The 13,309-nt window shown below is 64.2% G+C and overlaps 1 protein-coding gene across 1 annotated transcript in view; it reads right to left on the bottom strand.

The window, feature by feature from the left end:
• The window catches only part of DTX1 (deltex E3 ubiquitin ligase 1), a 32,028-nt gene extending 19,434 nt beyond the window's left edge, over positions 1-12,594 (bottom strand). Inside the window, exon 1 of the mRNA XM_062182028.1 lies at positions 12,289-12,594. Coding sequence (XP_062038012.1) covers positions 12,289-12,547 — 259 coding nt within the window. The 5' untranslated portion in view covers positions 12,548-12,594. The remainder of the gene's footprint in view (positions 1-12,288) is intronic.
• Between the last annotated feature and the right edge of the window lie 715 nt (positions 12,595-13,309).

Raw genomic sequence — 13,309 nt, 5'->3', positions numbered from 1 at the left:
CTTGTGTCCCAACTCAGGGTGGACAGAGCTTGTCCTCTGCACCCCTCTGCCATTAGGATCCCTGGGGCCTGCAGACCATACTGCCCAACACCAGCTGCCCTGCCCCTGCACACTGGGGAAACCAGGGCCCAGAGGGCTCCCTGTTAATAAGGGGGAGGCAAGGTGGAGGAGGTGGGGAGAGGCGACTGGCTGGCTGGTCCCAGGGGACCAGGTCCTGGGGCTCCCACACTGTTGGACCTAACCACGCGCGCCTCCCCCAGGCCCGGGGCCCTGCACTGGCACCAATCTCTCATTCCAGTCACACGGGGAGCTCCTCCCTGGCATGGATGCTTCTTCCCAGACAGGCCTGAGAGGAAGCCCTGGCCCCGATGCTGCCCCTGCTGGCTTGTCCTCCTGGCTCAGGGCCTCGCTTCCCCACCTGCTGTGACAGGCGACCTCCAAGTGGGCCGGGGAGGGGCGTGTGCTGGTGTTCCCGGGCGGGCGTGGAGCCCTGGGTGGGACAGAAGCCACGGGAACCTGCCTCATTTGCCTGCTGTGCACCGGGTCTTGGGCTGGGAGGTGAGGGATGTGGTGGGAGGTGCAAGGTGTACCTTGTGCAAATCCTGGCCCCCACACGGCCTCAGGGTCCTTTGTGTAAAATGGGAGCACAGGCAGCCGGCGCTGTGGCACAGCAGGTTAACGCCCTGGCCTGAAGCACCGGCATCCCATATGGGCACCAGTTCTAGACCCTGCTGCTCCTCTTCCAATCCAGCTCTCTGCTATGGCTGGGAAAGCAGTAGAAGATGGCCCAAGTGCTTGGGCCCCTGCACCCGCATGGGAGACCCGAAGAATCTCCTGGCTCCTGGCTTCGGATTGGCACAGCTCTGGCTGTTGCGGCCATCTGGGGAGTAAACCAGCAGATGGAAGACCTCTCTCTCTGTCTCTAACTCTCTCTGTAACTCTGTCTTTCAAATAAATAAAATAAACCTTTTAAAAAAAATGGGAGCACAAAGAACTAGGTTGAAGTATGACTGGGGGGCAGAATTAGATAAGCATGGCCAAGAGCTTGGCATCGATCTGGGGACGTCACCCACAGTCACCCTGCCCCCTCCCTGGGTTGCCTGGTGAACTCCTATTCACCCCACAAGGCCCTCCACACGCCCATCTCCTCCAGCAGGGGCTGCTGTCACGGCCTACACAGCTTTGGACTGCACGCCTACCCTGGCACTGTGGCTCAGTGAATTGGTTTTGTTCTCCGTCTCCCTTACTAGCCGATGACTTTCAGGAGGACAAGAAGGGGGCCAGACTCGGGACTGTGTTTCCAGCACAAGGCACAGGGAGACGTCTGCAGCTGAAACGGGCAGCCCGCTCAGCACCTGCCAGGGCGCGGGCGCTGGGGAAGAGGAGCGGCCGAGCCGCCCCACCAGGGGGTCCTCGGGTGCAGGAAGGGCGGGGCTGCCAAGGTCAGCATCGGCCGGCTCTGTAGCAAGGGACTCTGGGAGCTCGGCAGGGCCAGCCTGCCCGGGCATCGGGCCCTCTCTCCAGGGCTCTATTTACCAGGTATCGATTTTCCTGCCTGTTTACTGGTAGTTATTAAAGGCGCTGTCCCTCGAGTCCTTTTGGAGTGAGATTGGAGCCTGGAGAGCAGTAGTAATTAGGGCAGCTGCCGTCCACCGCCGGGCTCCGCGCCCCACAGCGCCCACTGCTGCCCGCCCGCCTGTCTGTCCACCTCCCCAGCCTGGGCTGGCCCTGGAGCAGGCTGTGGGGGTGGGCGGTGGGGGGAGCGCGCGGCTGGCTCCCTGGTGACCTGCCTGGACTTCGATCTCTAGATTTCCAAGGCAGCGGCAGCAAAACCGCTCTTTGTCCTCGGCAATGGCCTTGGCCTAGATTTGCAGACAGAACAATGGGTGCAAGACAGGGCTGCCGGCTCTCCAGCCTGGGAGACGGGCAGGGCTGGCCACTCTGCCCCCAGGGCACCTGCTTGTGCCCACCACAGCCACGAGGATCTGCGTCCCCACGGCAGTGAGGGGCCTGCTGTTGCTGTCCTTGTCCCCTCGGCATTAGGAATGTGTGGTCGAAAAATTCCAGTCTTGTTCCAGCTGAGGGAGAGGGGTTTGGGTATCAGCTGGCGGACTACAGGAACCAGGCCTCCTGGGACTGAGGGTGGGGGTGCCAGGGCCAAGGCCACGGCAGCCAGTGACTGCTTTGGGCCTGGGGCAGAAACAGGGAGAGGCAGAGACCCAGAGGGAAGGAAGAGGTTAGGGATGGAGCAGCTACGACACACACACACACACACAATGGGAAACAGGGAGGCAGACACAGGGAGGTCGGGGCCAGACACAGACCGGGTTCGAGAGGCAGAAAGAAAGGGAGGCTGGAGATGCAGAGGCCCGGGTGGCCATGGGGGGCAGCAGGGAAGCCAGAGCCCAAGACCACGAGGCGAGAAGACGGGGGGAGGAGAGAGCCAGGGCAGGTGGCCACTGCGACAGTAACACAAGACAGCTGATGTCTGTTGCACACCTACTAAGTGCGGCTGCTGAGCCCCGCGCATTCCGGGCACTCCCTCCCTCTGTCCTCACACTGTTCCGATTACTCCCATTTTACAGATAAGGAAACAGAGGCCAAGGAGGGGCCATCTTGGGAGGGTGCGAGCACAGGGCTGGGACTGACAGTAGCTGCGTGGTAACCCAGCCCAGGATGCCTCCCGCGGAGGAGAGCTCATGGCTACTCAGCCGGGCGAAGATGGCTGTGTGGGTGGCTCAGCCCTGGCCCTTGGCCTCCACGGAGAGCAGGGGCAGCCCTCACCCCCAAACAGTGCCCCCTGGGCCGGCCCAGCCCTGAGGCCCAGCTGGGAGCCCCTCCCTGTGGGGCTGGCTTCTGGCGGGAAGTGATCTCAGTGCGGAGACACCCGGACCCTGGCGGGCAGGAGGGCCCGTGGGAGGCGGTCATGGGACATCCTGTCAGGTGGGGGAGTCCTGTGACCCGGGCTTGGGTGGTGCGTTGAGCATGATTGAGCACCGACTGGATGCCAGCCACCCCCCGGGGGACTTTTCTGAATCTTCCACTGTCCCCAAGTAATACTGGGCGTTGCCACCCACAGGGCACCCATGGGTGTCTGGCCCCGGCTCAGAGGAGCCTGTTCCATCCTCACAGTGGCCCTGAGAGGTCGGGATGCTATGAACCCATTGTAGAGGTGAGGAAAGAGAGGCACGGGGGGCGGCGTTAGTTATCTGCTGGACCCAGACCGAGGCTGCCTGTCCCCTTCACCCCCTGCTCTACTTACATGAGCCCATGTTTCAGAGGGGGAAACTGAGGCAAGGGGGGTTCTCAACGAGCAAGCAATACAGCTGCACCTCAGCTCCAGGCTGAGTTTTCAGGCCCTCCGGGAACGGCTGCCTTCTCTCCAGACCCTCGGGCTGACTGCGTGGCCAACAAGTCCCCCCAGCAGCCACGACAGTAGCGACAAATACCTCCCCGGTGCCAGCCCCCGCGCCCCGGTGCCAGCCGCCGTGCTGCGGGCTCAGGCACATCCTGTCCTGGTCTCATAGCAGCCCTGGGGTGTGCACTATCATTAGCCCCATTGGGTGGATGGGAAGACCAAGGTTCCTTGAGCCCCCGTGAAGTCGGGGAGGGGCGCCGCCAGGCTGGGATTGTGGCTGCGGCCTCACCGCCCACCATGCGATCAATAAACCCGCAGTATTCAGTTTCCCTCCAGCCTCTCCTTGGGGACTCGTCAAGCTAAGCCGCACCCGTTAGTGGTTTCTCCCTGGGTAAGGCGGGTCAGGCTCCCTGGGGCTGCGGGCAGCCAGGCCAGGGCAGGGGAGCAGGCAGGGCCGGGGCTGGGGTGCAGGAGCAAGAGGAGGTCCCCCCCCACCAACCCCACCCGAGGCAGCCCGAGGCCAGACCAGGCGGGGCTTCCTGGTACCCGGGTTCCACACCGTGGTACAACGGCCACAGCTGGAGATGGGGGGGCGGGGCTGGGAGGGACGGACAAGTCTCTGCCTGGAGCCCTCCAGGCCGCTGTGACATGGACCTAAGAGCAGCAATCGAGGAAAAGCCCACAGAAGGCCTACCCAAGCCACAGAGCATCCCTGTCTCGCACAAATGCTGAGTGAGGCACAGAGAGGTGAAGCGACTTGCCCGAAGTCACACAGCCACTGAGCTGCAAAGCTGGGATTGACATCAGCTGGGGTCTGCACTTCCGCTGCCCGGGCTCTGGCTGGGCCATCGCTCCTGCTTGCCTGGACTGCCGCAGTGGCCTCCTCCCCACGTCCCAGCTCCCACCCCTCCCACGGCCACAGACTCGAGGCTGACCGAGCGCTCTCTGCTCTGCAGCCACCCTTGGCTCCCTCGTGCGCCGAGGACTGAGTCCCTGTGAGGCCCCTCCCAACCTGTCTGCACAGCCCCACACGCTGCGCCCAGACCCAGCCATGCTCTCCACACACCACGCGTGGCTGGGGTCTGGATTTGCGATGTTGCTCCCTCTGTCCCAAATGCTCTTCCACCCACCCCACCCCACTTCCCCCCATGCCAAGCCCCTCCTCACTATTCCTGGCACACAGTCTATCTTCTTAGGATTTCGGGGGCATTGTTCCCTAATCCCCTGGGGTCTCTCAGAGCTCCGTGCACCCACAGCACTCCAGGAAGGCACACAGCTCGCTAGGTGCTGAGTCACCCGGTCCCCCCAGCCCCTGCCCAGGGCTGAGCTGGTTTCTGGTCTTGGTACTTCTCTACAGCCAGGAGTACAGGAGGCTGAATGAATGAATGCATGCCTGAATGAATGAAGTCCATGCTACACGGGACCAGGCAGAAGATGGCAAGCTGGTTCTGGCCCACGCGCCATTTCTAATGTTTGAAAGTAGTGAGCACTATTTAAAAACCGGGCTAGACTCATGCAAGTCTGGGTTTCCAAAATTGCAAAATATCCAAAGACATGGCCCCCAGGATGGGCCTCCCCGGCACCAGGAGGCAGGTGTGCAGTCATGTTGCCACGTTTGCACCTTCGGGGATTTATTGAGCACCTACTGCATACCAGGCGCTGGAGAACAAGACACTTAAAAACTTCCGCCTTTCCAGCAGCCACACACACTTCTGCCCCGGCCCTGTCAGCACCCGAATTTGTAGCCCCTGTGTCAGTGGGAAAATTGTCGCCCCGCAAGCAGATCTCGAACTCAGGCCCCTGACTGTGCTTTCTACGGCACCAGCGGGCCGACCCCTGGGCACGGTGGCCTCTTGTTCCCTAGGACAGAGGAAGCCGGGGTGCCCCACGATGGCGTGGCTGCGGGTGAGCTCTGTGCTTTCCCTGGCAGACGCTGCCTGCAACCAGAAAGAGGGACGGAGGCCGGGCGGCCCTGGCTGTCACCGGGAGAGGAGGCAGCCCCGCCACGGCTGCTGCGATTGCTCGGCTCCAGGGCCTGGCGCCAGGCTCCCCCCTGCACCCTGTCACCCGCCTGCCGCTGCTGTCTGTGCAGCAGAAGCCAGCAGGAGAGGCTGAGCCAGGCTGCAGGGCCTGGACCCCGCCATGCGGGCCTCTCTCCGAGACTCGGCCCCCACCCTGGCAGCTCCTCGGGGACCAAGGCCGGGAACAGACCCCCCAGCCTGGGGCTTCCCTGGTGCCTGGCCGTGTGTGTCACAACTGGCACCCTGGCCAGGACAGAGCACCCTGGGGGCGGGGCATGGTAGCTGTCCTCTTTGTTGTGGCATTCTTAGTGCCCAGCACATAGTAGGTGCTCACTAAATCCCTGATGAATGAACGGATCTGGACAACTCCATGATGGCGGTACGGTACTGCCACTGGGTCCATATGACAGGCGGAGATGCTGTGGTCTACCTGCTCCCACAATCCCAGTGAGCTGCTGGGAAGGGACCCAGAGTCTGAGGCTCTCCAAGGCAGCCGGCTCCAGGTTTTGGGGGCCCCATGCCCTGGGGTGACTACATAGGGGCCTGGAGGTTGTCCTGGGAACCGGCTGGCACAGGAACTGGGTGACCCAGAGGCAGAGCGCGAGGCCACAGCAGGCCCTGGGCCCCTACCAACTCCACACTGGGGACCCCACTGTCGGCCACCTGAGTGGGCTCCTCCATCAGTCCTGCCCTCCATCAGCTCCCCGGCCGGCCTCCCCAGCCGGCCTCACCCCATCTCTAATGTCCCCCACCACTCCTTTCATCTCCTCCCCCACCCTTAGCACAGCCCCACACCCACACACAACCATCTCCCAGGACGCTCCCTTACCTCTACCATCCGGGCCCCTTCTGCCCCTCCTCCCCTCCTCCATCAGAACTGCACGCCTCGCCCGTCACACCTTCTCACCTCCTCACCCTCATCCACAGCCCCGGCGCCTCCCCATCGGGGTCAGCCCCCTTCATGCCCCCCACGCCAGCCCCAGTCCTATGCCTGTCACCTCCCTGCCCTCGTCCCCAGCTCACCTCACACCGCCCTCCCATCACCTCCCCCCATCCCGCCCTCACTCTCTAACCTCGCTCCCCAGCGCAGTGCCCGTCACCTTTCTTCCCTTGGGGAGAAGAGGCTGGGGGATGGGCAGAAGCAGAAAACAGAGAAGGGAGAAGGGAGGGGCAGGGACCCAGGCTGTCCCACCCCAGCCCCCTTGGGTGTGGAGGGACGGGGCGGCTGGCAGCGCTGTCCAGGGTCCTGGGGCAGCAGGAACCTGGCGCAGGAGGAGTCTGGGAGCAGCCCCGCCCCCACCCTGCTGCAGCCCTGGATCCACCCATCCCACACCCCCTACGTGCTGGCTGGGTGAAGGGCGCCCAGGCAGATGGAGGAGGGGCCCGAGCTAGCAGCCCCTGCCCCACCTGCTCAGGCCCTGGCTCCCGGGCTGGTCCTGCAGCCTGGCTCAGGGTCCCCTGGGGCTCGGCCGCTAAAGGGCAGCAGCTGGCGGCCGGCCTGTCGGGCCCCAGGAGGCCTCTTTCCCCTGCCCCCCTCGCTCCTCACCGTCTCCTCTGCCCTCAGCCCGACGCTCCCCAGGAGCGCCCGCTGCGCCTTCTTCCTCCCATCCACCTGTTTACCCGCACCAGACACTGGGGGGAGGGCTGCTCCGAGCGCCCCCAGCCCAAGGCACCCTGGGATGCCCCTCCCCGCAGGGGGCTGGCTGCAAGGGGCATGCCACGTAGTGCTGCCCCTGTTCGCACACCGCCATCTCACTGCACCCTCAGGACGGCCCCCTCGGGAAGGGACAATGCTCACCCCCATTTTGCAGGGAGGAAAGGAAAGCTCAGGGGGGTGAAGGGTTTGACGGCGGCCACACAGCCGGCCAGGCTGCTGGCCTCCTGAGCCGGCGCCTTCAAACGCCGTGCCCGGGAGCCGTGTCTGCCTCTGCTCCACCACACGCTGAAATGGGTTCATCTTGTCCTCTCTGGTGGTCCCGAGACCCAGCCTGGGGCCTGGTACTGAGAAGGCACCAGGGACCACGCGATAACAGGGGCGGTGAGTTTCTGGTATTGGACGAGGCTCTTGGAGCTGCACGAGTGGGCAGAGGTCAAAGACTGGCTCTGTGGTGGTGGAATCATAGGCAGTGGGGGCATGGTCTCAGGAGGAGCCCATGTACAGCTCAGGTGCACCTGCGGCTGCCACCATAGGACAGCACCTCCCCAGGGTGTTAGACCCAGCCCGAGGGTGGCCCAGCTCAGCTGGCTCTGGGTCCCCAGGGGTTCTGTAGCCAGGGAGCTGGGCCCCGAAGGCCTCCAGGGTAGCACAGGTTGGCCCTACCTTGGTTTGGGCCCCGACAACGAGTTCAGCAGAGCCCTCCAAGGTGAAGGAGAAGGGAACTTAGCCCTGGCATCAAATGTCGCCTGGTTTTCTATCCCTGGTCCCTGCTTAGAGACCTGGGTTCCAGCTTGGGACTAACAGGCTGTGTGACCTTGGGCAAGTCACCCACCCTCTCTGGGCCTCAGTCTTCCAGTCTGGAGGTCCTTTTCCCGGTGGTGGCACCCTGACCTCAGTAGCCTAACTGTGCCAGCCTGGACTTTCCCTGAGGGCAGGCACCAGGGCTGAGTGGAGCCCAAGCTGCCCGGGGATGGATTGAGCCTGGGAGACGCTGGAGCCAGCTGCCACCTGTCACGCCAGCATGCTGGCTTGGGAGCCCCGACGCAGCCTTGCCTGCAGCCTGAGGCGCAGCTTTTGTGGATGGCCGCCAGCCCGGCCTCCGCCAGCCTCCGCTGCCCCGTCTACAGGACGGGCAGGCGGCCGCCCGGAGCCCTTCCAGTGGCAGATGGAGCACAGGATGGGGGCCATCAGTCAGGTAGGGGCCCTGAGAGTGACCTGGAAGCAGCCCGGAGGTGGCCGAGCACCCCCACCCCCACTCCGTCCAGCTGCACGGGCTGGATGGAAAACCCGGGGTCTGGTGAGGCCCCCGCAGGCTGCTGTGCCCACAGCAGGGGATACAGGTGGCTCCTGAGGAAGTGGCGGCCTCTTCCGGGGGCAGAGCCACCCCCACACCTTCCCCCACCGCCGGGCCCAGCGGGCACAGCCCACAGCCCGGGCCTGCATGTTTGTGGCTTGTCTGGGGGAAAGGACCGCTTGGGGCCAGGCGCTGACAATGTCACCAGCACCGAGCGTGCCCGTGCCTGTCTCCGGCCATCCCCCGTGCCCCTTTGCTGGGACACTGTTCACGACCTGAGGTCCCATGGCCCAAGGTCATAGCATCGTGCCTCCAAGCGGGGGGCTCTGGTTCCCAGCGCACACTCAGACATGGGGGGAACCTCACGCCATGGTGTCAAGCGGGGGAGACAGCCCAGCAGGAGAAAGACGCGGGGCGGCAGCTGAATGCACACTGGTCCCCACGGGGCCGGGGCCTGGCTTCTCCCCAGGGGCCCTGACACCTGGGTGTTCTTCCACGGGCTCACGTGAGGCACGTGCACAAGCAGGCTGGTGCTGTGTGCACGCATGCACACACATGTGCACCTCGGCACACGCCACGGCTGCACGCATGCGTCATGCGGGATGTTGCGTGGCGAGAGCATGGCCTCACCCGACGGGCAGGGCAGGCTGAGGGCGTGTGGCCACCACCTGCTCTTGTGCAGCCCAGGGTACTCAGAGCGGTGTTTACGTTTGAAAATAAGAAGCTCCCGTGAACCATGACAGCAGCATGGAATTCAAATCGCAGTTTCACCCGACAGACACACTCCTTCATTTACATACTGTCTAGTGTAGCAGCCACGAGCCTGTGGGTCCCTGAATACTCTCCAGCTGAAGGCCCAAGATAGCTACCCCCCGACCCAACACAGACAGCGGGCAGCTGCTGCGGTGGGGGCTCCCCGCCTCCCACGTGTCAGCGCAGCGCCAATGACTTCTCAGGAACCCGACCGTCGGGAAATCTAGAAGGCAGCCACGCTCCTCTCCACACATGTGCACGAGCTCCGGGTTTTACAGCTTTGTGCTGGTTTGCAAGATGCAGTCTCTCCCAGCTCCCTGCCGATGGCCTGGGAAAGCAGCTGAGGGTGGCTTGTGTGCTTGGGCCCCTGCACCCACATGGGAGATCTGGAAGAAGCTCCTGGCTCCTGGCTTCGGATCGGTGCAACTCCGGCCATTGTGGCCGTCTGGGGAGTGGAAGACCTCTCTGCCTCTCCCTCTCTCTGCCTGTAATTCTGCCTCACCAATAAATAAATAAATGTTTTTTAAAGAAAAAGAGTTAGGGTCTCTAGCTCATCTCTCCTGCACCCACAGCCTGAGCACCTGCCAGGTACACAGTGGACGCCTGGGTGATTGGGGGGGCGCACAGCAGGCTCGATTGTCTCCCCCGGGGTCCCCTCAGCCCCAGTATCAGGGCTGCATCCCCACAACCCTGCTAGACGCAGTGCTCTGCCCGGTGCACAGATGTACAAGCTGCCGTGCAGAGGGGAGGCCACCGCCCAGGGTCACACAGCTGGCCAGTGCAGAGGGGAGCCCGGGACTCAGGCCTGCTCTTTCCGGGTCACCTACAGTGGGGACAAGCGCTGCGCTCCTGCCAAGCTTCTGCTCCTGGGTGAAGTGGGAGCCGGTCCCCCCGCCCAGCAGCTTTCCTCTCATCCGAGGGCCCTGCCAGCCCCCGTGGGTTTCCAGGCGCTTCTCCCTGCCTGGGGGGTCTCGGCGGGTGGCCAGCAGCCTGCAGAGGGATGAGCGGTTTTTTCCCTTTTCCGGCAAACAGGGGCAGGTGTGGAGTGAGCCGCTCTGGGGAGCGCTAGCAGGGGGTGCCAGGAAGTGACCGGAGCTGCTCTTCTGGGAATGCAGCAAGGCAGGGTATGGGTTCTGTTGCTAGGGCGCGGGGGGGGGGGGGGAGCTTGAGGCTCACGGGCTCAAGAGGGGGTGCTGGGAATAGGAGAGGGCCCTGTGCAGGGGGAGAGGACTCGAAGTGAGGTTGCCAGCCTGGCAAAGGGCTGTCCCAGCTGGGACCTGGGAAATCTCACCCAACATTGACCTGGAAGCCCCATGGTAGCAAACCACCGAGCAGGAGACCTGCCACCCCTTCTGCCACCAGACCCCTGCCTCCACCTTCACGCTCACAGCCCGTCTCACTTCTCAGTCAGCGCCTCCACGCCCCTCTGGAGGAATGGGGACAAGGACTGGAGGGCGACTTCCTTTACTCAGGATCAAATTCAAAGTCCTTTCCACTGTGGTGCAAACCCATGCTTCTGGTGCTTGCTCTATGCTCAGCTCGTACCCTCCTCCCCTTGTAACCTGCACACCTACACGACGGACCTAAATGTGCTCTGTGCCTTCCTGCCCCAGGGCCTTTGCACTGGCTGTTTCCACCGCCTGAAACACTGGCTCTTCCCTGTTGGTTCTGCACATCCCTGGTCACGCATCACTCCCTTGGACTAGCCTCCCCGCGGGATGCCTAGACCAGTGCACCTCGCACTTTCTGCCCTGCCACCCAGCCTGCGAGGTCGGGAGTCGGCCTGCTTCCCTACAGCAGCGGGGTGTCTGGTGCGGCCCCTCCACGGAGGACCCTGTGTGGCTTCCTGCTACACTCCAGGGCTTCGTGCAGAGTCTGCCACCGAGCAGGGCCCCGTAGAGGATCAGGCAGTGGCCGGGCAGCATCCCTGGCCATGGCCAACGCTCAGAGCTGGGGAGATGGAGAGGGACAGAACTGTCCAGCGAGAAGCCACTTGGTAGGACTTCAGCTGCGTTTCTCGCCTCGGCGAGGACCCGGCAGGTGCACGGGTGCTCACGTGTGGCCAGTGAGGCTGCTGAGCCCGACTGGAAACTTTGCTTCGTTTGAACTAATGTCAGCTCAAGGAGCCACACGTGGCAGTGGCTGCCAGGTTGGACGGTGCAGCTCTAGACAGGAGGAAAGTGTCCTCCCTACCCCCAAGGTGGCCAGGTGCAGTTCTGTCCCCCGTGGCTTCATAGGGATGGCCCCCAAACCCCTCTGTGCTGGCCCTCGGGGGTCAAATGTGCCAAGGGTGCTTTGGCAGGACCCCACCCTTCTCACTGCCCACCATGCAGCCATAGAGACCACCAGGCCAGCCCCAGGAACACCAGCCCGGTGATGGCAGAAGGCCCCTGAGTGGAGCTGGCTGCTCTCCTCTGCTCCACACCTGTCACGTCGGCACCGACACCACATCACCACCACCCCTGTGCTACCCACAGCACCAAGCAACACCCACACACAGACAACCTGCCCCACGTGGCCACCAAGACTGCCGCCACTCGCTCCCCACACAGCACACCAATACCACCACCAACACAGCCGCCAGGGCCACTGCACCGACCGCTCCACATGCAACCACCGCCGGCACCATCGCCCTGGCCCACCGTTGCCAGGACACATCACCACCATGCACACAGCACCAACGTCACGGCCAACGCCATCTCTGTCATCCCCACCCCAACACCACCCCCGCCTGGGGGACCCGTCTAGGATATCAGCCACGGGCTCCGGCTCTGGAATTCAATTCCCGGGGTGAAAATCCCACCTCTGAGTTCAAATCCCAAAGCTTCCACGAGACTGTTTCCCCACCTGTAACATGGGCCGCTGCTACTACTACCAATGCAGTAGTAATGTTTACTACCTGTGGTTGTTGGGGGGAAACCGAAGGAAGAAGTAGAGCAAAGGCCCCGCTGCCAATAATTGAGCGCCAATGCTCTCCTGGGCCCTGAGCACGAGTCTATTAGGGATATGGACCTGTGTGTGCACTGGAACCCGGGTCTTAACTGGGCCGTGGCGGGATTGTCCCTTGTCCCTGGGGGTGGGGGGTGGGCGAGGAGGCCGCAGCTCTGGCCTGCAGCCCCCTCCTCCTGGGGTGCTGGGTGGCATCTCAGCATCCAGCCCCCTTCAGTGGCGGCCGCGGGGACGGGGCAGGTAGGAGCGGACTCACCTGTGTCCTGGCGAAACTGGTGCATGGACTGCAGGTCAATGATGTAGGGCACCAGCTGGGCGTCCACCTGCCCCAGGACCACGGAGCCCCGGGCATCCTCCTTGAGGACATTCTCGATGTGGTGGCACACGGTGGCCGTGTAGGGTCGCCAGCGGCTGTACTCATTCAGCCACTCCCACACCACCACCCGGGCCACGTTCTGCGGGGGGAAGCCCAGCCCGGACACGGGCACCATCACGCCCTGGCCTGGCCGTGACATGGCTGCTGCAGCCGCCGCCGCCCCAGGCCCCACTCCGGTGGGCGGGGAGCCGGTCCTGCCCAGGCCTGGAGGCCTCAGTCAAAGGAGCCCGAGTGCAGATCCAGGCGCCAGGGCCCCTTGGCGGCCGGGCTGTCTCAGATGAGGGATGTGGCCACAGCAGGTGTCTCCCCTAGGCCGAGAGGACAGGGGGTCCCCAATGCCAGTGCTGATGCTCGGCCCCAGGGCTAGGTGCAGCCTCTCTCCTCGCTGGTCTCCAGCCCTCTTCACCCCGCCAGGCAGGGCCTGTCACCCAGGAGCCGGGCCCCAGCCTGCGCTCGCTCGCTGCGGCGGGCGCTCACCGGCACTCTGCGCTCCCACTGCGTCCCAGACCCCGCGCTCAGCTTCTGCGGGGCGGCTCGCCCAGCCTCGGTCCGCCCCTCCCCGACGGCTCCTGCAGCAGGGTCGGCCCTGTCCCCCTGACCCTCTCTCCACGGCAGCGTCCTGGAAGGCCCGGGTGGTCGCAGAACACAGCGGGAGAACACAGCGCGGACCCCCGGCCCGAGGGCCCCGGGGCTGCGGCTCTGGAGCTGGGCGGGGGGCCGAGGGGAGCGAGGGGGGCGGGGGCCGTGGGCACGCCCCACCCCACTCGTGCTCGCGACCTGCCGGGAGACAAGAGGGGGAGAGGGCCCTTTAAGAGGAGCGCGCAGCCCCCCTCCCCCTTCCCAGGAGAGCGCTGGGCTGAGAACAATGGGGAGCTGATGGGGGGCGGCCAGGGGGGCTGCG

Source organism: Lepus europaeus, chromosome 23 (assembly GCF_033115175.1).
Source record: "Lepus europaeus isolate LE1 chromosome 23, mLepTim1.pri, whole genome shotgun sequence".
NCBI classification, from domain to species: domain Eukaryota; kingdom Metazoa; phylum Chordata; class Mammalia; order Lagomorpha; family Leporidae; genus Lepus; species Lepus europaeus.
Note: the sequence above shows the minus strand (reverse complement) of the source record. Positions and strands in the feature narration are given on the sequence as shown.